Below are 24,665 nucleotides of genomic sequence, written 5' to 3'. Positions count from 1 at the left end.
ATAAGGTCATCAGCTAGTTAATGGAACGCTGGGATTTGAACCTGAGTCTTCTCAGAGACCAGACTTTTTTTTTTAAGTAAAGTTTTATTGGGAAAAATATTAAAAAGCCAAAACACAACAATAAAACAACTTTTCAACATTTCCCAAATGTTAATTGTTTCCAAAAGACACCCACAAATCCCGTTTTATCATTTCCTCACAAGTTTCTTTCAAACTTGTGTGTCTCATGCTCTAAGGTGAAAAGGTGGCTTCCAGTACAGTGTCCTCAAGGCTTCTGCTAAGGAACAGAATTAGCCAAGATATACAGTGCCTTCCTGTATGCCTGAAAGTACTTTACATATATCAATTCCTTTAATCTCACAATAGGTAAAAGGAGTCAGAACTATTATTATCCTCATTATGCAGATGAAAAAATGAACCGCATGAAGGAAAACTCTCCCAAGGTCACAGAACTGGATTTAATCCCAGAAAAGTAGATTTAGGACTTTTTTTTTTTTTTTTGTAATGGGAATTGAACCCAGGGGCAGTGTACTGCTGAGCTACATCCCCAGCGCTTTTTAATTTTTCATTTTGAATCTGAGTCTCCATAAATCGGCCTTGGAAGTGTGATACTCCTGCCTCAACCTCCCCAGTTGCGGGGGCAGGGGCGGTTACAGGCATGCGCCACCGTTTGCACTTCTTTTTTCCTTTCCGAGAAGCAGAATTCCTCTGGTTAATGCCACCAGAAGGGCTAAATGCTAACTCTTCCTTTCATGGGGACGCTATTTCCCTGCTGCACATCCTTCCTGAGATTGAAATGTTTGTGGAAAGAGTGCACAAATGAGCAAAGGAAAGGCTCCTTTCTCCTTTCAGGCGAAGTCCTCAGTTCAGCCTAGAGGTATTTTGCCACCAGACAAAAATACTTGAGGTTCTCCAAGCAGACTTGCTTTTCTTGTCTCTTCCTTTCTTGCACTTCATCTTGGCCTGTGCTTATCAATTATCAGACTTCTTCACAATGACAGCATCTATAAGCACAGGCTTATGCACAGTAGACAAAATCAACGCATGAAGAGTACATTTTCACAGGGGAGACAAGGGCCTGCCTAATATCATCGGCCTCTTGAATTTTCCTCTATTATCCCAAGTCCTCCTGGACCTGAAACCCTCTCACTCAGATTTTTCAGGCTGCATCCAGCTCTTACCCTGCATTTTTGGGTGACAAAAGCTTTCCCGCTGGCCTGATCACTTTTGGCTGGAGGCATCCCTCCCCTTTTCAGTCTCTAGTAAAGCAGAAAGGGGAATCCAGAAAATGCCAGAGGGTCTTTGAGTGTGTCTGCCCGCATCCTCCGGCTCTTTCACTCCATCTGCCTCCATTTTTATGGAGAATCTACAATGACGGGCCCTGTGAGGTGTCCATATTGGTAATTATCACACACACGGATCTTCGAGCTTCTGAATATTCATGAAGGAAGCAGAAGGGCCAATGTTAAAGAGGAGAGAAAAAAGCAATTCATAAATATTTATAGAAGCAGGCCCACGTGCTCCAAGGAGGGCTATGAATGTTCACCACAGGATGACGTCCAGGCCTTGCGCGTGCCAGTTGGGCGGGTGCCCGAGCGCGGGCGCGTCCCCGGAGCCCGGGCGCGAGCGCGGGGAGGGGGCGGGGTGGAGGAGGGGAGCGGAGCTGGGCGCCGCCGGAGCTGCGGGGGGAGCGCTCGCTGGCTGGCTGGCTCGCCGCTGCCGCTGCCGCTGCGCTGCGCTCCGGCTGTTCGCCGCGGCCCGTGGATGGGGGTGTCCGGCTGAGCCCCGGGATCCGCCTCCCTCCGCCAGGACCCGCACAGGTGTGGTCGCAAGGGGCAACCTTAGTCTGGACCCAAACCACTGTCAGGGGTGGGGTTCGAGTGGGGGTGGTGAAAGAGGTCCCGGGACTTGGGATTCTCCGAAAGGACCGTCTGGGGGCGCCGCACCCCCCACATCCCCAACCTGTCCCATCCCGGGATTGAAAAGAAGGAGCCCGGAGGCCGTCGCCCTCCTGCCCAACCCTGCAGGCAGAGCGACCGGGACGCAGCTCCAGGGCCGAGAGATGTGGGACCATGGGACTTCAAGCATCATCTCAGAACATCGGCCCTCCGAGCCAGGCTTAGAGTGTGTGTGTGTGTGTGTGTGTGTGTGTGTGTGTGTGTGTGTGTAAAGGTAGGCCGCGCGGCATGGGGTTCCGGGGGGCAGAAGAATGCTGCCAGACTGTGCCAGAGCAGTGCGGCCAGCACCTCATTCCAGGACCGTTATCTGGCCCGATTGCCTTAAACTCCCCAGAATCATCTTTATCCATAAAAACCTTACCCTCACTCGGCTCCTGCCCTCTCTAGGGTGTGGAGTCTTTTCCCAGACCATGCATTCCTGCAGTGTCAGAACCGCTGGCAGCAGCTGCAGACGCTGGGGTAGCGATTGTTTTACTACACAGCAGGTCGGAGAAAGGACGAGTGTGGTGGTGTAGTGGTGTGTGTGTTGGCGGCGGGGAGTGGTGGTGGTGGGGGGACGCTCTGCGGTCCTCTGGGCCCAGGACTGGAGATTGCAGGCTTAACCAAGGAAGTGTTATACAACCCTCTTGCCTTTCCCTTCCCTCCTGGAAGCTGGACACTCCCTGACTCCCCTTCCACTCCAGCGTCCTGGTCTTATTTGACCAAAAGGGTAGTGGAGTATGTGTGCGGCCTGAGCGAGATGAGTCCAATTTCCATGCATCACCAGCCATTGTACTGCCTGAAGGAGCCTTTCTTTACCCCAACATTTCGATTGCGGAGCTGGGGGCGCGGGTTAAGGGACTGAGATGGAGGTGAATAGAGCAGCAGCAGCAGGAGGAGGAGGGACGCAGAACCGCAAAGGGGTTGCTGATCCATATGCAATGAAATACTGTCTTTCTGCTAAATGTGCAGCTGGCACAAACACGTACGCTGGCTAGGTTTTGCAAAGGAGCAGTGGGAATCTGAAGGTAGATTAGTGGAGGGCAAGTTTTTTTGGGATGGATATTGGGGGGGGGGGCAAAGAATTGATCTATAGAGCAAGTAATGGGAAGGACGGGTTGGGGTATGAAATGAGGCTTGTGTGGAGGTGCAGAGGCCCAGGAGGGAAGGCATGGTGAAATCTCTATTGCTCAGCTCAGCAAAGCAGAAACTGATAATTTGTACGGCAGCCCCAAGCTGTAGCTAGTGCATCATTATGGTGCAGGGAGAGGCTTATGTGTTTCCTACCCCGTCCCTGTTAAACTCCATGTGTGTCTCTTCTTTTCCAAATTACACCATCTATTGTACAACAAAATAAATGGAATAGATTATAGGACATAATCAAACTATAGTCCTGCACTCTGTTCTATGCTAAAGAGAAGAAAAAATGACTCTCCAGTGATTCCTTATTTATGCCATTTTTTATGTATTTACTTTGACAGTACAAAGAGAGCATAGCTATTATTTGTATTAACTCAGGTGTGCGTGCGTGTGTGCGTGCACGCACAGGGATCAAATCCAGGGCTTCACATGTGCTAAGCAAGTGCTCTACCACTGAACTACACCCTAGCCCTTAACCTTGGCTTTGGAGGAGAGGAGAGCTTTGAGAGGAGCTGTGCCTGAGCACAGGGACAAGTTGCAGGAAGGAAGATTAGAAGGTTGTTTCAGACATTGTAGCTGGGAGCTGAAGGCACCAGAAAGCAAAAGATTGAGGCAGGGGGAGGAAGGGAGGGAGGGGGCACGATTGCAAGGCTTGTGCCAGCCCCAACCCAGACACTCCCCTCCTTTGAGGGTATGGTAGGGCCAGTCAGAATGCTTGACTCTTATCTCCTCTGCCACAGCCTAGAATCTTCCCACAAATGCTGGGTTCAGTTTGGGTACTGAGTGACCAGATTCTCATTTGGGCTTTAGGTTTAGCTGCATCTCTTGATGGTCATTCATGCAGTGCTTCTTGGCTCCTGGACAGTGTTGGTCGATAAAAGCAATCAGACTATATTATGGATTGTTTCCAATACCATGTTTTTGGACTCTACATCTGGATACTCATTTCTTCTTTTATAATTTCCTAGATGAATCTATTTCTCTAAAGTCTGCTTGGACTGAGTGTAGAATAGAGAGACCAATGATTCAGAAAACTTGGATCAAATGATTTGAAAAAAGCCTTAGTAAAAAACCGGCCCAATTTTTTTTCATCAATACTTCTCTTATTTGGTAAGCATTTTGAAGCATCACACATAGACTATTATGGCAGGGATTTTTTTTTGTTTGTTTGTTTGTTTGTTTGAAATACTCTTGTGCTACTTTTTTATGTAAATAAGTTATCCTGATTTTCCAAGCATTGTTGACATTTATAGAACACTTTCTATTTTCACACATTATGCTTAGCACTTCAAAGACAATCTCTTTGATCAGTAAAATAGCCTTCAAAATAAGCACTAATTTAAACCCTTTGTACAGATGGCAAAATTGAAACACAAGGAGGCAGATAATTTGCCTAGTCTCAGTCTCGATAGGAGTCTGGGATCTTAACCTTCGTGGAGTACTACCTCAATTAACACAAATTCTTCAACTGTAAAATCTTCTCTACTCTCTGTTATACCCTGAGATCTTTTATATACTAACCTTGTGTGTGTGTGTGTGTGTGTGTGTGTGTGTGTGTGTGTGTGTTCAGGGATGATTTTCTTCCTCCTTCTTTTGGTGGTATGGAGAAACCTATAGGAGTCTTTTCTGAATTATGTTTTTAAATTCATAAAACAAAATACTTAGGTTTACAAAGGAAACAAAATTCATTGAAATACAGGTATATTCAAAGAACCTGTAAATGATAGATGAAGAACTCCTGACTGGCAATTAGTTTTGTATTGATCTAGAGGTGTGTGTGTGCAATGTGGTAGCCACTACCCACACGTGGTTCTTGGGTACTTGCAAGGTGCCTAAGACCAAACAAGCTAAAAATGTAAAGTGCACAATAGATTTCAAAGGACTGAGTATAAAAATGTAAATTAGCTGAGCGTGGTGGAGTGGTACATACCTGTTATCCCAGCTTTTTGGGAGACAGAGGCAGAAGGATCTCAAGTTCAAAGCCAGCCTGGGCAATTTAGCAAGACTCTCAAAAAACAAAAAAGACTGAGGATGTAGCTTAGTCGTAGAACACCAAGGTTTGGTCCCCAGTACTGGACAAAAAGAGTAAATTATCTCATTAGTATTTTTAATATGGATTATATATTGAAATGTGAAATTTTGGATTAAATATATTATTAAAATGTATTGACAACTAAGATGATTAAGTTATTAAAATTAACCTCCCAAGGTGTTGACTTTGTTATAGCAAATGAGAAAATCAGAATCCAGGATGCTCACCACTCAGTTAACCATTGGCATTGGTAACCATTGGCATTGGCAGGTGTGTTGGCCTTTTTTTTTTTTTTTCCTTTTTTTAATGGCATCAAGGATTGAAGCTTCTTCATGGTAGAGGGATCCTGTACTTCTGAGCTACATCCCAGTCCCAGTGTTGGCTCTTGAGCCTGTTCTCTTTCCAAGATATGGTACAGCTTTTATATCTTTTTATATTTTAAGGTTCTATCATGTTGCCTTTGCGAACTGTAAATGCTCAGAATATATATTGATGCCATGGTAACTGACTTTATCCTAGCAAAATCCCAGAAAGAACCGTCTCACCTGTCGTCACCTACTGCCCTCTGCCTTGCTTAGAATTTTAGTTTTGCAGGTAGAGATGGGGAATGGGAACTCCTAGGGCAAAATGCTTGTTTTTTGCTATCTGGTTCTCCCTGGGGTATGATTCCAAATTAAGCCTCTACCTGAACCAATGATCACACAAACCCAAAGAGAAAAGATGGGTTGCCTTTCTGTGTTACAGGAAAGAAAGTTTGAGCATATAGAGGAGGATATGATAGACAGCAATGCTTGTGGGAAACTGTATGTTGGGACAGATCATTTTTCAATGAGCACACATTGATTGATTGCCTAGCCAGAGGGCAATCTGTGTGTGCTAGGAGCCATGGAGGATATCTGGAGGACATCTGTACCCTCGAGGAATTTAAATTAAAATTGGGAAGGGACCTGGATGTTAGCACAGAAAGATAAATCATAGTTGAAGACAGTATGTGAAGAAAGGCAGATAAAGGGTAGAGGTCCCAGAGTTGTTGGAAAGTGGAGGGAGGCCTGAGTGTGCAGCATTCCAGGGTGCAGTGCCCAAAAGGGATATGGATCTACTGGAGCATTGTGGACAGTTCATTTAATTCATTCCTCTACTCCTAGGTATATGCTCTGCATCTTGGGAAAACTCAGGTGGTTTATGGAAAACCTCCATTATTGTTCTATTCATCTCTATTATTTATGGTTGAAGGTAGTAATATCCAAAACCTTGGCCTGGGCATGTTTCAGAATTTTAGATTATTTCAAACTTGAAAGACAATAGAGTTCATATTCTCGGTAGCAATCTTATTATTTACTTATTTATCTAATGCTGGTGTTAAACCAGGACCTTGCACATGTTAAGCTCATATTCGCAACTCGAGTTATGCAACGGGCCCATCTAGAAACTTAATACTTCTGCAGCAGATCACACTGAATGGGATAAATTAAAAACCCAACCAGCTTTATATTCATGTCAATCAAGTTTTGTTGCCCGAATGAGTTTAGGTCATGTCATTTTTTGTTACCAAACAATTGTGAAAACTTTCATTTTTCAGAGCAGAGCTCCTGGCTAGTTGTGGATCTGTAGTAACAATAATATCAATAGCAACAACAGCGACGAGAGAATGTTGAACAATATTGGCATTTTATTACCTGCCAATCACTTTTTTTTGAGGGAGCACTGGAGATTGATCCCTGGGGTGCTTTACTACTGAACTGCATCACCAGTGCTTTTTACTTTTTATTTTGAGACAGGGTATCACTGAGGATCTCACTAAGGTGCTAAGGCTGGCCTCAGACTTGGGATCCTCTTTTTGGATGCCTCAGTTTCCCAAATTGCTGGGATTACAGCTGTGTGTCTTTGACCTGCTGCCAAGCATTGCTCCTTTAATCTTATAACATTTGAGCTGGGTGTGGTGATGCTTGCCTATAATCCCAAAGGATAGGGAGGCTAAAGCAGGGGGATTGCAAGCTCAAGGCCAGGCCTTAGCAACTTAGTGAGGCCCCTGTCTCAAAATTAAAAAAAAAAAAAAAAAAATACAAAGGCAGGGGGCTAGGGACTCAGTGAATAAGCAACCCTAGGTTCACCCCTGGTACAAAAACCAAAAAAAAAAACAAAAAACACACCATCTGAGGTATGTCCTACTATTATCACTGTCTTGCAGAAAATAAAAAGAAGCACAAGGAAGTTAAGTACCTTGCCTAAGTCGACCCAAGAGCTCCACACTTAACCCACTATGCGTTGGAGCAAGAGAATTGGAAGCAAGTGTAATCTCCAAAGTTCACTCTATTTAGTTAATAGTATTAACATACACAATGGGTCTTTGAACTCCTGAAGTGCATAGCAGTGCACAGGTGCCAGTAGGGGGGAATCTTTGTTTTCTGAGGGATATGAATTAATGTGTGATTATGGTTTCCTTATCAAACACTGTCTTAAAAGCCCAGGCCAAAGTCACATTGCCCTGTTTATGTCTTCCAGGAAAACAAATTCTGAAAGTTGCTGTAGTTGTATTGTGGTGCAAGAATGGAGGCCCCACTGGTGAGTTTGGATGAAGAGTTTGAGGACCTTCGGCCCTGCTGCTCGGAGGACCCAGAAGAGAAGCCTCAGAGTTTTCTATGGCTCATCTCCCCACCATCTAGAGGACCCCTCCCTCTCTGAGCTTGAGAAATTTTTCTTCTGAAATAATTAGCTTCAAGTCGATGGAGGACCTCGTGAATGAATTTGATGAGAAGCTCAATGTCTGCTTTAGGAACTATAATGCCCAAGACCGAAAACCTAGCTCCTGTGAAGAACCAGTTCCAGATCCAAGAGGAGGAGGAGACCCTTCAGGATGAGGGAGTAAGAAGTCTTCATTGCCCTTCTCCTGCTTCAGGAGAGAACCCTGTAGTCTGGGGATCCTTAACCTAGAACTAGTTTCTGTCCATGGGTTATACCTATCACCTATATGCATTACATATTTTTATGTTGTCAGTGTGACAGTGCCCTGGAAATTACTGTCATTGCTCACTGTATGTTGACAGTCATCTGCAGAAAGATTTCTTAGATTGAAATCTTAGAGGAATGAAGGATGTAGGTTTTTCCTAATACAATGAAATTATAGGAGCAGAGAAAATTTGGGGCTCTATCTAGCTAACTTGCTTGCTTTCCTCCCTCCATCATTTCTTCTCTTCCTCCTCCTCCTTCTGCTTCTATCCTCGCTTCTATCCTCTACCTCCTCCTCCTTCTTCCTCTTCGTCCTGCCCCCCTACTTTGTTTATTTCGTCCTCCTTGTCATTCTTATCTTTTCTTTCCTTCTTTCTCTCTCTCTCTCTCTCTCTCTCTCTCTCTCACACACACACACACACACACACACACACATATTGGGGATTGAAACCAGGGTCTTGTGTGTTAGGCAAGCAGTCTATAGTGCCCTTTTTAATTTTTATTTTGAGAGAGCCTTGCTAAGTTGCCCATGTTGACCTTGTATTTGTGTCAGTCTCTCGAGTAGCTGGGACTGCAGCCATGAGTCACCATACCTGGCTATTCAGGTTTCTTTACATTAGTGGTAATGTACCCAGATATTACAAATAAGGACTAGAAAAGAAGTAATTAACTGTGATGGAGGAATTTATGTTATTGGACCAATTTGCCTCTATAACACCAGAATGACCAAAAACTTCAAAATTGGTTAAAGGTCTGGAAAGTTATCCTCAAAATGTTAAGATATGTCCAAATAAAAAAGCATCCAAATTGAACTGAGAGCTTGGGAATTCCTGGACAAAATAAAGGTGGAAACTAGGTAGTGTGGTTTTGCGTATGCACATTCCCTGGGCCACTTGCTGATGACCTTCTAGGGTCTTAACAGTTGTTAAGGAAAGAAATTTAAGAAAGAATTGTCCAAGGTGGGACTAGAAAGAGAAGTGGGTAAGTCCATTACATAAATAAAAGAAGGGGTTTTAGGCAATTAGGAAAAATAAGCTTGAATTCTTAGTAGAGATATATCCATTCTTCTCTAGAAATCACATAAGAAATGTCACGTAGTTGGTATGGAGATTCAAAAACAACTGTTATAACGGTGGTTTTTGTTGTTGTTTAATGTTTTCTTTATTTTCTGGTGTTTTTTTTTTTTTTGGCAGGGGTGGGGGAGGGGGGCACCGTGGGGGGGGGGGTGCTGGGGATCAAACCCAGGTTCTTGAACATGCTGGGCCAGTGCTCTACCACTGAACTACACTCCAAGACCAGTTTCTCTTTTTTATAGACACATGAGAAAAGTTTCCCTTAAGTAATGGGGCAGAAGGAATATTCTAGAGGATCCTGACTTTGTTTGGGAAAGATTTACTTATTTAGTGAGTAGTAAGACTGCATTTCTGTGAGTACAGGAGCTACCTATGTATCTGTATTTTTCACTGTTGTCCCCACCGACAAATACTGTGTGTAGTAAGTGATATTTTTAATGAAAGATTAAATATTGTATGTAAAAGAAAAATGGTAATAGCTAATCTTGCAGGTCTGTGTAAGGTATTTGTAGGCTCACACTATTTCTTTTCTTTTCAATTATTGCTAGCCTGAGGGCATGATCATAGAGAACATTTTACTCTGGTGGCTGGTACTACAACTGTGGGCTGTGTGTTTCAATTCGATTTTAAATTTCCTACTGATTCTTTTAAAATTCTGAGCCCGTTATAATTTTCTTAACTTCTGTAAGTCAGAAAAAAATGACTTAAGGGCTTTATTAGATGGAGTATACATTTTTTTCACTCCAGTGCACCAGGCAATGAACTAGAAACACAGACTATGAATTCTAATTTTTGTACTCTCACTAACTCACAGTGTGACCTTGGGCAAGTCACTTAGCTTTAGTTGATTGCGTGGGTTCTCATCTTTGAACCTCTGGAGCTCAATCTTGATGAAGCGGGTCTAAGGACTTGGAAAGAGACTGATTTCTTCCCTCATCCAAGTTGTGCTCTGAAAATAGCATCTTAAGATGCGTCCCATTCCTATGGCTTCTAACAAATCATTCCCCGCCTATCTAAACCCTTCCTCTGCTTCATTAGGGGTGAAGGCCCAGTGAGCAGGTTCTTATTCTCTTTTGGCACATTAGCAAAGGCCACTCAATGTTAATTGCCATCACATGGGATTATGGGTCTTCCCAGCCTGGTTTTTCTGACTTGACTGACTCATTTAAGAGACTAAAGGTTGAATAATTCCTTAGAGATAAAGTGTGATTTGAGGACAGTGGAGGGGGGGAAGAGAAAAATTGACATTGTACTTTCTAGGCATTCAAGTGTATCTAAAGCCTCTTTATAACTTAAAATGAAATCAGAATTCCATTACCTTTTGCTTTATGATTCTGTCCAAATATTTGCAAGTCTGATAAAAGTAAGAAAAAAGATGATTTATTATCTAATTTGGTTGCAATCTTCACTAGTGCTATCATGATAAATCTACTCAGGTTTAGTATTTAGAGGGATGTTCAATCCACAAATGAAATAGTGTAAGCTGGGTTTATAGTTAAACGTTAGAAGCTTAAAACAAAAGCAGAGGCAGTACCACTAAAAAAAAAAAAAAAAAAGAAAAAAAAAGAATAAATTTATACAGTTATATAGGAATACATTTATATACATTATACACTTATAAATGTATACATTTATATATGTAGACATATATATTTGATATAAATGTATAAATATATAAATAAATTATATATATAAATTATAATAATATATTATAAATTATATATATTTATAAATTATATATTTATAATAAATATATATTATAAATTATATATAATTATATAAATTATATAAATCATATAAATTATATAAATTTATAATATATATATTTATAATTATATACTTATGTATTTATAATTATAAATATATTTAATATAAATATATTTGTAATTATAATAATTATATAAATTATATAAATTAAATAAATTTATAATAATATATTATAAATTATATATTTATAAATATATATATATCAAATATCTCTTTAAAAGATAACACAGATGGACTGGGTGCAGTGGTACATACCTGTAATCCCAACTACTCAGGAAGCTGTTAGGCCAGTCCAGGCAACTTGGAGCCTGTTAAAAATAAAAAATAAAAAGGACTAGGAATGTAGTTCAGTGGTAAAGTGCTCCTGTGTTCAATCCCCAGTACTGCAACAACAACAAATAATAATAATAAATACACAAATCATAAATGATTGATACACAATGATTCCCTTATACCCTTAGAAGTTTGGTTTCTCTAGTCCGTCCTCATTTGAAACTGTATCAACTTATCTCTGATTTCAGGGCAGGGGAGTTCTAGGAGTGTTAGATTTGTATACTGTATATATTTGCTTGGTTTTCTATTCAGAAAGTATTCCAGAATCTCTTCTTTCTGTTTGTGTGGCTGCCCTGTTTTCCTTTGCTATAAGGCAGGGACCCTGGCATTTAGAAACTCTTAGAGGCTACTGCAAAATGGGATGGACAGCCCTCACCCTTAGCCCTCTTACAAGTACCCTGCAGGCAGAGAGGTCACAAATTTGGAAACCATGGCTGTATCCTGTTCTTCAGATAGAATCAATGTGTTACAGATGATATTAAAGTCCACACACAAAAAAGTAAACTCCCTGTATTCAGCATACTTCTTATTTCCTTGCTGTACCTAAGATCAAACCCTGGGGAGCTTTACCACTGAGCCACATCCCCAGTCCTTTTTATTTTTTTGAGAAAGGGTCTTGCTAATTTGTTGAGGCTGCCCTCGAACTTGGAATCATTCTGCCTCAGCCTCCCAAGTCACGGGATTACAGTTGTGCATTATTGTGCACAGCTTAACATACTTTATTAAAATTTTTTTTATTTTAATGGAACTTTTATTAAACTTACTGGCTTAATGCAGGACAGCTTAACATAGTTTAAATTGAAGACAAGTAAATAACTAAGAGATAGTGAGGGCTGAGACATAACTGTATTTTTAAGAAAATGTAATTATCTTTGTAGAGGTTCAGTTTTCCCATATAGCAAGGGTAGAGATGGTGTTAATTCCATTTAAACATTTGAAATACCTAAAAAGTTGTGCAAAGACATTCATATGCTAATGATTCCAAATTCCTAAACAGGAACTACAAAAGTGCACTCATGTTAACACACATCTAAGTGTGAATATTGGCATGACTAGACATAAACCAAAACTCTTGGAAAGAGAAGTAGCCACATAAGGAAGAATTAAATGGAATGTTACCTAGTTGGTAAATTTTTATTCACCCTTTAAGCTGCCTACCGTATTGTCAGAAATAGGTGTGTGTGTGTGTGTTCATCAGAACTGATAGAATCCTGATGGCTCTGTTGCCAGTTCCAGGTCCTGAAGCTCTTTGTACTCATCTTGGCACCCCACTCTGCTAGGTTTGCTCATACTCTGCCCACCATCCTTCTCCAAATGCCCAACCCTCTGTAGTAAAATATCTAGTCATAATTCTCCAGGCACCTAATCCTAAGCTATAAAATATGCACACGAAGAACCTTTTCTTGTGTGTATGGGGACTGAGATAGCAAATTGAATCTCAGATATCAGGGCGGTGTAATGGTAGGAATTGAGGCAACCTGTTAATTTCAGTTCTTTGATAAATGATAATTGTAGACAGCTTACAAATCTTCTTCTCCAAGAAAAGAACAAATAGGCAGAAGACTTCTCAGAGAAGGTGAAGAAACTCTTTTCTTGGGTTTGTAATACTGGGGATTAAACCCAGGGCCTTCCGCATGCAAGGCAAGCACTTACTACTGAGCTACATCCCCAGTCCTGAGAAGCGAAATTTTATGGTTCGCTTCAGGGTCCTTACAGAAGGGAATATATCCACTTCAAGAATCCTGCTTATGATGGTATATGTAGCCTTTGTGAGGAGCAAAACCCTCCCCATTCTCTTCTTCACAGAAAGCTCCATTTCCTCACTCATCACTTAGCTCCTCTGTTTCCATGGCTGTCTGCCTGCCGGTATCCTTTCTTTGCCTCCTATGGATTCTCCCCTAGGCTGAAGACCTACATAGAAAGCTATTGCACACCCTGTTACCCTTGCCAGTCCTCCGGTAGAATGACGAAAGCACGATATCCAGAATAACATATGCGTGGATTTTTCAGGCAAAGCCAGTGTCTAAACTGCTGTTCTAGGTTGTGATTTGGAACTTGGCATATTATTCTGATGTCCATGCCAATGCCAATCATATAGTAAATTACAAAGAGTTGGAATTGTTAAGTGGTTAGGGATATGAACTATGTTGCCATTCTGTCTGGGTTCGAATCCTGCCTCTGCTATTACTGGCTGTGTGAGCTTAAACAACTTAATTAGCTTCACTATGTTTTAGGTTCTTGTATGCACCTGCCCTGTGGAGTTGTGAGGAATGAATGTTTCAGTCCTTATAAAGAGCTTAGAAGAGCACTTGACTTGTAGTAAGTGCTTAGTAAGTGTTGACTGCTGTTGTTACTGTTAAATGGGCACTGAATCAGTACGGGAAGGGTATGCAAGTGATCTTAAAGCTACAAGAGATACTTTATCTTCAAAATTATTTATAAACTTCAAAGGATAAAAAAAAAAGTACACCACAAAGGGGGGAAAAAAAGAGAGAGAGAGAGAGAGAGAGAGAGAGAGAGAAATAAGACTGGTTTGAAATCCCAAGGAAATAAAGGTTTAGGGAATTGTCTAGAACTGAGAAATAGAAGATAAAATTCAGAGTATGTCAGTGAAGGCTTAACAGAGAACAGTAGGCACTCCCTAAATATTGTGAGAAAGTCCCCATTGGTCACTTTAAGATATAATCAGTCTCAAGGTCATTGGAAGGTGTGCTATCCATAAAGATCTCAGCTTCTGTCCAGAGTAGGGGAGGTACAAAAGTCTCCTGCCTATTTTGGGCTTTGCTGAGTCTCACTTCTCCAGGCACTTCCTGCAGGGACAAATCTGAAGGTCAGTTCCTGCATGCATGTTCATTCTCCAAACCAAAGGCAGGGATGTGAAGAAGAGTCCAAGACCTTCCCAGTGGATGTGGTGCCTCAGAGCTTTGACCTGGAGATAGCAAATCATATTTGTGTCTTGGCTCAGAATGCTAATGGGACTTAGATTTAGAATTAGCCTATATTGATGCAGCTCTAATTGTTCCTGATAGACACTGTGATGTCACCCGTGGTTTAAGATGGATGCTCTGAAATCCTGCTAAATGGTTGCCTAATGAGCTCTTGCCCAGTTCTCTCAAAGTGCTTTTCTATAATGACAGAAAAATAGCAAATAAACAGAGCCTCATGCACTGCCATTAAATTGTGTTTCCTTGGGTTCCATTTGTTTCATTGCAGTTGCATGTATTGTATACCAGGAAAACCTCTTTGCTTACATATTCATGCATCGTACATCACTCCTGATTGTGTTTGTTAATAGCACCTACCCTCTGCATTATTATTTATCTCATTTCAAGTGTCTATGCTCTGATTTCTATATCTATATATGTTGCACTGACCTTGTCAGCATCTATTACAACATAAATTTGATCCATATATATACATATTTGCTTATTTTTAAGTGGCTATTTTTTTCGATTAGTCTATCTAAAACTTACATGTCTTCTTTTATCTTGGTCTTGTTGAGTATCACTCATGTTTGACAGGTCGGGCACCTGCAGGGGATATTAGATACAACCCTCATGTATTACCATCTAATATTAACTCAAATGCTGCTGGTTACCATGGCTTACATTATTGGTTTATTGACTTACATTAATCTCTTGGTGTTGACTAATTAATGCACCTGTGATATGTGAGTGTCTGTGACTTCAGAGTTTTCCCCCAAAAGACCTTCATCTTTCCCCATCAAAACTAATTGTGTGTTTATTGGTTCCTTTCTTATATTTACCTTAGAATATCCATGATGAGACATAGAACACTTAACCTCTACATTACAAGAGGGCAGAATCGTGGCTTCTGTCCGTTCCCTAAAACATTTTGGGTGATAAGTAAGAATTCACAGAATTGGCATTATCCCCTTACCTATGTTAGATGTCAGATTTCATGATTTTGTAGATTGCAGGCCTTTGAAATTGAAATATCTACAAACTAGATGATAAACCTAACTTCAATGAGATTCAGCCAGAAAATCTGTCACCATCCCCTCCTCTCCTCTCCCTTCTCTTGCCTTCTCTCTCTCTCTTTTGCACATAGGAAAGGAACACAGGGACTTCTTAGGTTCAGAGAATGAGCTCTTTGGTTGGGTGCAGATTAATTTGCAAGGCAAGAACTAGCACCTTTCAGCCAGGCTCCATGCTTTGGGCTCTCTCTCCCCTGGACGTGCCTTAATTCTGTTTTCCAGCTGCTCTCCCCCTGCTTGCTGGAAGGCAGATGATCTCAGCCTGGCACACACAGCAACCTCTCTCCTGCCCTGGCCTGGCTCTTCCTTCCTCCAGGCAGGGCCAGGCCACAGATGTGTGCTAATGAGAGCTTCTCTTTGTTTACAGGGTTTGGGATGCTCTGACAGACAATTACATCCCTTCACTCTCAGAAGACTGGAGAGACCCAAACATCGAGGCTCTGAATGGCAACAGCTCTGATACTGAGGTACCTCTTTGGGGCCCTCTATTTAGTAGGGCTTGGGAAGATGTGGAACTCAGTTAGAAAAACATTCGGCAATTCAACAATCTTCCGCAGCAATAGCTGAAAATCATTACTGGGGGACTGGGGTTGTAGCTCAGTTGTGGAGTGCTTGCTTAACACATGTGAGGCACTGGATTCAATCTTCAGCAACACATAAAAACAAATAAATAAAATAAAGGTATTGTGTCCACCTATAACTAAAAAAAATCATTATTGTGAGCCAGGCGCTTTGGCGCACGCTTATTGATCCCAGTGGCTTGAGAGGCTGAGGCAGGAGAATTGTGAGTTCAAACCCAGCCTCAGCAAAAGCAGGGGGCTAAGCAACTCAGTGAGACCCTGTCTCCAAATAAAATACAAAATAGGGCTGGCGATGTGGCTCAGTGGTCAAGTGCCCCTGAGTTCAATCCCTGGCACCTCCTCCCCACACACAAAAAAATCATTACTGGGAAGGTAATCTGTCACCAGATTCAATGGGGGACCAGGTGCGGAGGGGGACAAAAAATAAGATAAGGAGACATCCAGTGTAACCGAGGTGATTAAATGGCTATGTATAAAAGGTATAAGTGCAGGTAACTTCTATTTACTTATTTATTTGGGAGGCTAGGGATTGAACCCAGAGCCTCATTCATACTAGATAAGAGCTTTACCACTGAGCTACATCCCCAACCCAAGATTCTTTATGAAGCTCAACCAAGGAGACAATTGTATGTCTGGACCAGAGTCATACTCCATGGTTACTAATGCCAAGGAACAAAGTAGCCTAAGGGCTTTGGATGAATAAAGACTCGCTCTGAGTTGATTTGCATGGATTGTGGGGAGTGATCTTTCAGAAGATCCAGATTGCCTTCTGGCTAAATCTATATATAGGATGGGTAGTGTTTTAGTAATTAAAATATCTTGGATTAAATTATTTATGAACAACAGATATTTATTCCCCATAATTCTGGAGACTGGAAGTCCAAGATGAAGACACTGCAGATTCATAGATGGCATCTTCTTGCTGTCATCACATGGAAGAAAGAACAAATGACCCATCCTGGGCCTATGTTGTAAGGGCATTAATCCCATTCATGAGGCTCTATGCTCATGACCTAATCACCTCTCAAAAGCTCTATCATCAACTTGGAGGTTAGGATTTTGACTTTAAGTTTTGTTTTTTCTTTAATTTGGCCCATTGTAAAAGATAAAATAATTTAATGGCTTGATCCATGTTAAAAGCCATTTAAAAAAAAAAAAAAAAGCCAATTTCTACCTTGCTTGGTTTTCTAGGTTTCAGTGTGAAGGAAATTTGACAGTTTGTATCAGGAAGTTCTGTCATAGCCTTGTGGACCTTAGCAAATCATAAAGGGAAGTGGATCTAATCTTCCTAGGTACTCCAGAATTGAGCCCAAGTAAAAGAGCAGGAAGCAGATTCCCCTTACTGGGCAATACATCTGCAGATTATTACTCAAAATAGCATAGCAAAGAGATCAGAGTCTGACTGACTTGTTGAAAAGGAGGCTGTATATCATTTTTAAGTCTTCTAATATTTAACAATCCACGACATTTAGAACCTCAAGGCTTCATGGACTGAGGCAGGTAAGATGATGACTTTGACATTAAGATTTGCTAAAAGCCTACTGAACACAGGCACAGGAGGCCACTCCTTAGGTCCTGTTTTGAATTCTTGCCTGCTCATTTTCTCTTGCAATGCCTATATGATGATACTGAGTACTTACCCAGAATGCAAAGGAGAAGGAGGCAGTAATGGAATAAATGTAGTTACTGAAATTAAATCAGGTCCATCAGGGTGCAAAAGGCAGATTTTGTTTTGTTATCTCTTTGGCCACCTTTCCAACTCATTTTGAAGGTTAAGCCAAAGGATATATAAGATAGCCTGTCCTTCTGAAGGACTCTAATTTATCCTCATTTGCAGATTTCCCTCAAGAGGGCTAATATTTCAGGACGAATTGAGCGACCCTGGGAAGGATGTACTTGAGCTCTGCTCTGTGGAGTTCTTCCATCTAACCCCTGGGAAAAAAGATAGGGTAGTGAAAGAGGATGGAGGAAGAGAGTTTTATTTCATCCTCCTTTATTATCTAGATTAATTACAGTAGACACTCTTTAACTGACCTCAGTTTAAATGACTCACTAGGTTAACCAGGGCTCTGAATTCCTTCGGCAAAATGTACCAACTAAGCATGCCAGTGCACACAGCTGGGAGTCATATCTGGAGCGAGCCCTCCTACCTTCCACTTGGATGAGTTGTATGTTCCCCAACCTGTTTGTAGCTTGACTTTGTGACTATGAGGAAGTAATTTAGTTAAATATGATAACACTGTTGAATTGTCACCACAAGGTCGGTCATTATTGCTTTGTTAAAATCAAAGTGTAAGAGATGTACATATTTTAAGAATCAAATGATACTTTTTAACAACCGTAAGTATTGTGGGAAACAGACTGGTAGAGAAGCAGCAGACAGCACTTAGGAGAATTTTATTATTCTGGCGGGCCCAGAGGAAAACAAAAACTCCTAATTCTGAACCCTGGTTCATAGTTTCTCATAATATTTATAGGTTATTTGACATCAAATTAGACCCATCCTATTTTGGGGGCTTTTTCCTCTTTGTTTTTTTTTTTTTAATCTCCTATGCGATTGGAGGCCTTGTGCAGGGTCTCTAACATAAATCATGTTCACAGAACAGATAAGAAGAAACAGCTCTTTTCACAGACATCTATTACATTTCAGGAGGGAGTAGTCAGACTCTTAGGGCAGTTCTTGACGATGCAAAAGTTAGGGACCCATGGTTAATTAGGCTTCCTGGAGAAAGGCGGAGAGAAGGGAGCGGAACTGACCCTTCTCCAGGCATTGGTCTCTTACCACCAAGTTTTTGTGATTTCATTTCACAACCAGATCTGGTCTTGCCATCACAGTATGAGCCCTGGCCCTGTTTTTCCTTACTCTGTAGTGGCAATCAATTTTATTTCTTTTAATTGCTTTTTGTTTGTTTTTCCCCCCTTTTTTCTTTTTTTACACAGATTCAATTTTTCTTCTCTCTCCCCCCCTTCCCCCTGCCTTCCTTTCTCCCTCCCTCGCTCCCTCCATTCCTTCCTGTCTTTTTCCTTTCAGTACAGGAGATTTAACCCAGGGTTGCTCTATCATTGAAATACATCCCCAGCCCTTTTCATTTTTTATTTTGCAACAGGGTCTCACTCAGTTGCCTAGACTGACTTTCAACTTGAAATCCTCCTTTCTCAGCCTTCTAAATAGCTGGAATTATAGGCATGAACCATTGCACCCTGAGCCTTCAATTTTCTTTTTTCTTTCTTTGTTTAAAAATTTAAAAAAAAAAAAAAAATTGTGGTTCTGGGGATTGAATCCAATGGTGGACACTGGTTTATACCCCTAGCCCTTTTTATTTTTTATTTTTTTAAATTTTGAGACAAGGTCTCTGTATATTGCTTAGGCTGGCCTCAAGCTTGCAAGCCTCCTGCCTCAGTCTCTTGAATAGCTAGGATTTCAGGTGTGTGCCACCACACCAAGCTTCCAATTTTATAATAACACATTTGTGTTGCTATTTCTTTGATTTTTTAAAAAAATTATCAATTTGGGGAATGAGAATATAGTAGAATACATGCTTAGCATGCACTAGGCCTTGGGTTCAATCCCAAACATAAGGAAAAAAAAAATCAGCTTTGGCTGTTATCTGTTAACTTCATATTATGGAAGATGAAGATTTAATTCTTTTTTTTTTTTTTTCAGTACCAGGGATTGAACTCAGGGGCACTCGACCACTAAGCCACATCCCCAGCCTTTTTTTTTTTTTTTTTGTATTTTATTTAGAGGCAGAGTCTCACTGAGTTTCTTAGCACCTCACTAAGTTGTTGAGGCTGGCTTTGAACTCGTGATCCTCCTGCCTCAGCCTCCTGAGCCGCTAGGATTACAAGCATGTGTCATTGCATCAGGCAAGATTTAATTGTTTTACACCATCCCAATATTGATACTTACTCTTTTCCCTTTATAGGGTTGTCAACAATTTATAGCTAGTTCAATATTAAATATGTACACTATTATAACCATGTACATATGATTTCTAGCAGAACCATGTAGTGTTCTATAAGAATATTTCTGCTGGGCCCAGTGGCACACACGTGTAATTCCAGTGGCCGGGAGACTGAGGCAGGAGGATCATGAGTTTAAAGTGAGCCTCAGCAAAAGCAATGCACTGAGCAACTCAGTGAGACCCTGTCTCTAAATAAAATACAAAATAGGGCTAGGGATGTGGCTCAGTGGTCAAGTGCCACTGAGTTCAATCCTCGGTACCATCCCCGCCAAAAAAAAAAAAAAATTTCCTCTCTCATACTTTTTGGTTTACCCTAGAGTTAAGAATTACCTTTTTTTTTTTTTTTTTTTTGCTTAGTTTTCAATATATCTATACTTAGTTGAACCCTAAACCCTGACTGAAGTATAAAGCTCACATTGTATTTTTTCTATGTTCTTTCATGTGCTGGTCAGTCAGATGTGGCCACAAGGTGAGATCCAAGAGAAGCTCAGAAAAACAAAGTTTAGGATTCAGTCATCCTTTGGTGCCCTGTGGTAGGGGAGACAGATTCCAGGACTCCTCATCCACGGATGCTAAAGTCTGAATATAAAATGGCACAGCATTTGCATATAACCCACGCAGGTCCTCCTATGTACTTTAAATCACCTCTAGATTAGCTATAATACCTAACACAATGAAATGCTACGTAAATAATAGTGTACTGTATTGTTTAGGGGATAATGACAAGGAAAAATTGTCTGTACATGTTCAATTCAGATGCAATTTAAAAAATTATTTTTTGGTCTGTGGTTGATTAAATCTATGAAGCAGAAAGTCATGGGAAAATCAGGGCAGTTGTAGTTACAGGTCCTAGAAGCAGAAGGCAGGACATGCCACATGGGGCCACCTAGGGAAGCACCCACATCAGTCCAGAGGGAGAAAGGGCCAGGTGGGAGCCACCACCTTTACTGGAGTTTTCTTGGGAAGGTGTAAAAAGTTTAGGATTGGATAGTTTGAATAATTTTGGTGGATGCTATACTGTAGGGGGGCCCCAAGTCTCCTGGTACCTGGTCTGGGATGAGGCTAAGTAGAGGAACTTTGCTTCTTGGGGTGTACTAGCCAGATGGAGGAGGTATGGCTCTGTGTTGGCTCGTTTGCATATTGAAGGCACAGCAGAGTCCTTTGCAGTTTCTAAGAACTGGCTAGCCTCTGGAGACGCAGTTTCTCCCCACCTGAAAGGTTTTTAAAATGTCAAAACACCACAATATACCAAAAATACAAATATAAACAATAGTGATTTAAAAATCAGACATTCTATCAATTCAATATTTTCCTGGAAAACATCCCCCTTGTGCCCTCAATCCATCTGCAAAGTGGTGTGGTTGCCCACTAGGTCTGCTGCACAGCTCTTGCCCTGGAAATTTCCTTCACCTTCACCTTGAAGTTCTTGCTCTTCTCTCCTGTCCTTTGGTGGCCATATTTTCACCTTTCCAGTATAGTCCCTTATTTTGATGGAAGGGAGGGGAAACTATATTCTTTTTTTTTTTAATTTTTAAAATGTGTTCTAATTGATTATACATGACAGTAGAATGCATTTTGACACAGGAAACTATATTCTTAAGGAAGGAATAAAAAGGAATGTTTTTAAGAATATGCAAAAACATCTTTATTCACCTGTTATATATTTCAGTGACCATTGTATTTGGTAGATACTTTTTCTGGGTTGCAAGTTTTTACCCAAAATTCTGAAGGCATTGTTCTAGCTTTCAGTTGCTGATGAAAAACCCCAAATCCACTTTGATTTCTAGTCTTTCCAGGAGCTTCTAGTGTTTTCCTTTCTTGTTTGAAATTTTACAAAAATGTGCCATATAGTGAGGATTCTTTTTTCCTGTTATGCATTATATTATGTTCAATGTGGAAGCTCATGGCTTTTAAATTCTGGCATGTTTCCTTGTGTTATTTTTCTGAAGGTTAATTATTTGTATCATCTGCCTCTATTGAAATAAGTATACAGTTCTCCTTTATAATGTTAATGTCATAAATTATACAAATTAATTTTCAAATATTAAATCAACCTCACATTCTTGAGATAAACCCAATTTGGTCACAATATAATGTCCTTTTATTTTTTAATTTTCTTTTTTTTCTGTAGCTTTATGAAGAATAATTGGCATAAAAATGCTACACATATTAAAGTATATATTTTCCTAAGTTTAACATATGTGTACATCTGTGATACCATTACTACAGTCAAGATAGTGAACATATTCACCATCCCTCACTCTCACCCCCAATTTCCAAGCTTACGTGCTTTCTGTCCCTAGAGAGTGGCAGAATTTTCTAGAATTTTGTATATCTGGAAGCATGCAGCATGTACTTTCAGGGGGCTGCCTTTTAAACTCAATATAATTAATTAATTTAATTTTGCAGTGCTGGGATTGAACCAAGGGACTTGCTTATGCTGCACTCTACCACTGAGCTACATCCCCAACCCAATATAATTACTTAGATATTTATTTAGGTTATATCATGTATCAACAGTTCACCCTTTTATTGCTAAGTAGTATTCTTTTGTATGAATATACCACAATTTGCTTCTTCAATCAACCATAGGGGAACACTGGGTTGTTTTCAGTTTTTTAATATTGCAAATAAAACTGCTATGAACATTCTCATCCAAGTCATTGTTGGGACATATGCTTCCTTTTTTCTTGGTAGAAACCTAGGGATGAAAGGACTGAGTCATGTGATTCATCTATGCTTTACTTGTTAAGGAACTATAAAACTGTGTTCTAGGTTGAGAACTCCAGTTATTACATATTTTCACCAATACTTGCTATGGACATTTAAAAAAATTAGACATTCTAGTGAATGCACTTTTATGTTTTATTTTGGGTTTAATTTACATTTCTCTACCCATACAGGATGCTTAGTATCTTTTCAAGTGGTTATTTATAATCCATAGACCTTTCATAAAGTACCTGCTCATATCATTTGCCTATTTTTTTAATGTGGGGTGTTTGGGTATTATTGAGTTGTAGTGGTTCCTTATATATTCCAGCTATAAATCCTTGTGAGGATCTATATCATCATCATCATTATCCTTATCAGAGTTTTTATTGTTATTATTTTGGCGGTGCCAGGAGTTGATCTAAGGGCCTCATGCATACTGCATATGTGCTTTGCCACTGAGCTACACTCTTAATCTCTAAACATCTTTTGAAGAGCAAACATTTTTAAATGATGATGTCCAACTTATTACTATTTTCCTTTTTATAGTTTGTTTTTATATTTAAGAAATCTTTGTTAAACTTAAGGTCACTACAATTTTCTCTTAAGTTTTCTTGTATAAATGCTGTCGTTTTAGCTCTTATGTTTATGATTCATTTTAAATTAATTTCTCTATGTGTTGTGAGGTTAGGGTCAAGGTTCATTTTTTGCATACAACTATTCAATTGTTACAATACCACTTATTAAAATATTATCCCTTCCCCATTAAATTGTTTTGGCACCTTTGTTGAAAATTAATCCATCAGTTATGTGTGGATCTATATCTGAATTCTACATTGTGTTTCATTGATATACACATATGTGTATATAGATAAATATGCCAGTACAATATTGTATTGATTAATGTAGCTTTATAAGAAGTCTTGACGCTAAGTCATATAAGTTCCCCAACTTTATGTCTTTTTTCTTCCCCTGAAGTTGTTTTGACTATTTTAGGTCCTTCTCATTTCCACATAATGAATTTCTATAAAAAAAAGCTTGCTTGAGGGCTGGGGGTCTAGCTCAGTGGTGGGTGTACTGCACTTTCATAGCAAGCTCAAGACCATGGATTCAATTCCTAGCGCGCGCGCGCACACACACACACACACACACACACACACACACACCAATAAAAACAAGAAAATAAGCAAGGGTTGTGTGCTAACCATGGTGGTGTCCACCTGCAATTCTAGCAACTCAGGAGGCTGAGGCAGGGGTATCGCGAATTGGAAGCCAGCCTGGGCAACTTAGGAGATCTTTACTTAAAATAAAAAGGGATAGGGATGTGGCTCACTGGTAGAGCACCCTGGGTTTCTTTTCCCAGCAAAACTTGTTGGAAATATATATAACTGTGGACATGTTGAATCTATAGATTATTTTATATGTGTAGATCAATTTATTAATATATAACTGTGGACATGTTGAATCTATAGATTATTTTATATGTGTAGATCAATTTATTAATATATAACTGTGGACATGTTGAATCTATAGATTATTGTATATGTGTAGATCAATTTATTAATATATAACTGTGGACATGTTGAATCTATAGATTATTGTATATGTGTAGATCAATTTATTAAGTCAACATAGCAAATGACAATTAATTTTTCAAATATTAAATCAACAACTCATTTTTGAGATAAACCCCACTTAGTCATAATATTTTATCCTTTCTTATATAATCTGGAATTTGATTTGCTAATTTACAAAGGATTTTTGCATCTGTTCTTTTTTATAATTTTCTTTTGTTCTAATGTCATAAAATGAGTTGGAAAGGGTTTTCTCTGTTATATGAAAGAATTTGTGGTAGATTGATATTATTTCTTCCTTAAATATTGGATAGACTACATCCAATGAAACCGTCTGGATCTGGGGGTTTTCTCTATAGAACGTTTGTGATTACAAACTTAATTTCTTTATTAGGTATAGATTAAATTCAGATGTTATATTTTTTTTCCTTAAGCCAGTTTTGATAAGTTAGTTTTTCAAGGAATTTATTCATTTAATCTAAGTCATTGAAGGTATTGGTCATAACAATATAATTTTTATGCATGTAAGAACATTGTGATATTCCCTTTTTATTCCTGATATTGCTATTTCATGTCTTCCCTCCCTCACTTCTGCTTTCCCTCCTTCTCTT

General features: G+C 39.9%; 1 protein-coding gene across 1 annotated transcript in view; it reads left to right on the top strand.

The window, feature by feature from the left end:
* Positions 1–1,627: 1,627 nt before the first annotated feature.
* The window catches only part of FEZ1 (fasciculation and elongation protein zeta 1), a 46,166-nt gene continuing 23,128 nt past the window's right edge, over positions 1,628–24,665 (top strand). Inside the window, 7 exon segments of the mRNA XM_079102847.1 lie at positions 1,628–1,820; positions 7,612–7,743; positions 7,745–7,798; positions 7,800–7,895; positions 7,897–7,968; positions 7,970–7,971; positions 15,593–15,692. Coding sequence (XP_078958973.1) covers positions 7,657–7,743; positions 7,745–7,798; positions 7,800–7,895; positions 7,897–7,968; positions 7,970–7,971; positions 15,593–15,692 — 411 coding nt within the window. The 5' untranslated portion in view covers positions 1,628–1,820; positions 7,612–7,656.

This window comes from Sciurus vulgaris (genome assembly GCF_902686455.1).
Source record: "Sciurus vulgaris genome assembly, chromosome: 11".
Classification (NCBI taxonomy): Eukaryota; Metazoa; Chordata; class Mammalia; order Rodentia; family Sciuridae; genus Sciurus; species Sciurus vulgaris.
This window is presented reverse-complemented; position numbering and strand designations above follow the sequence as displayed.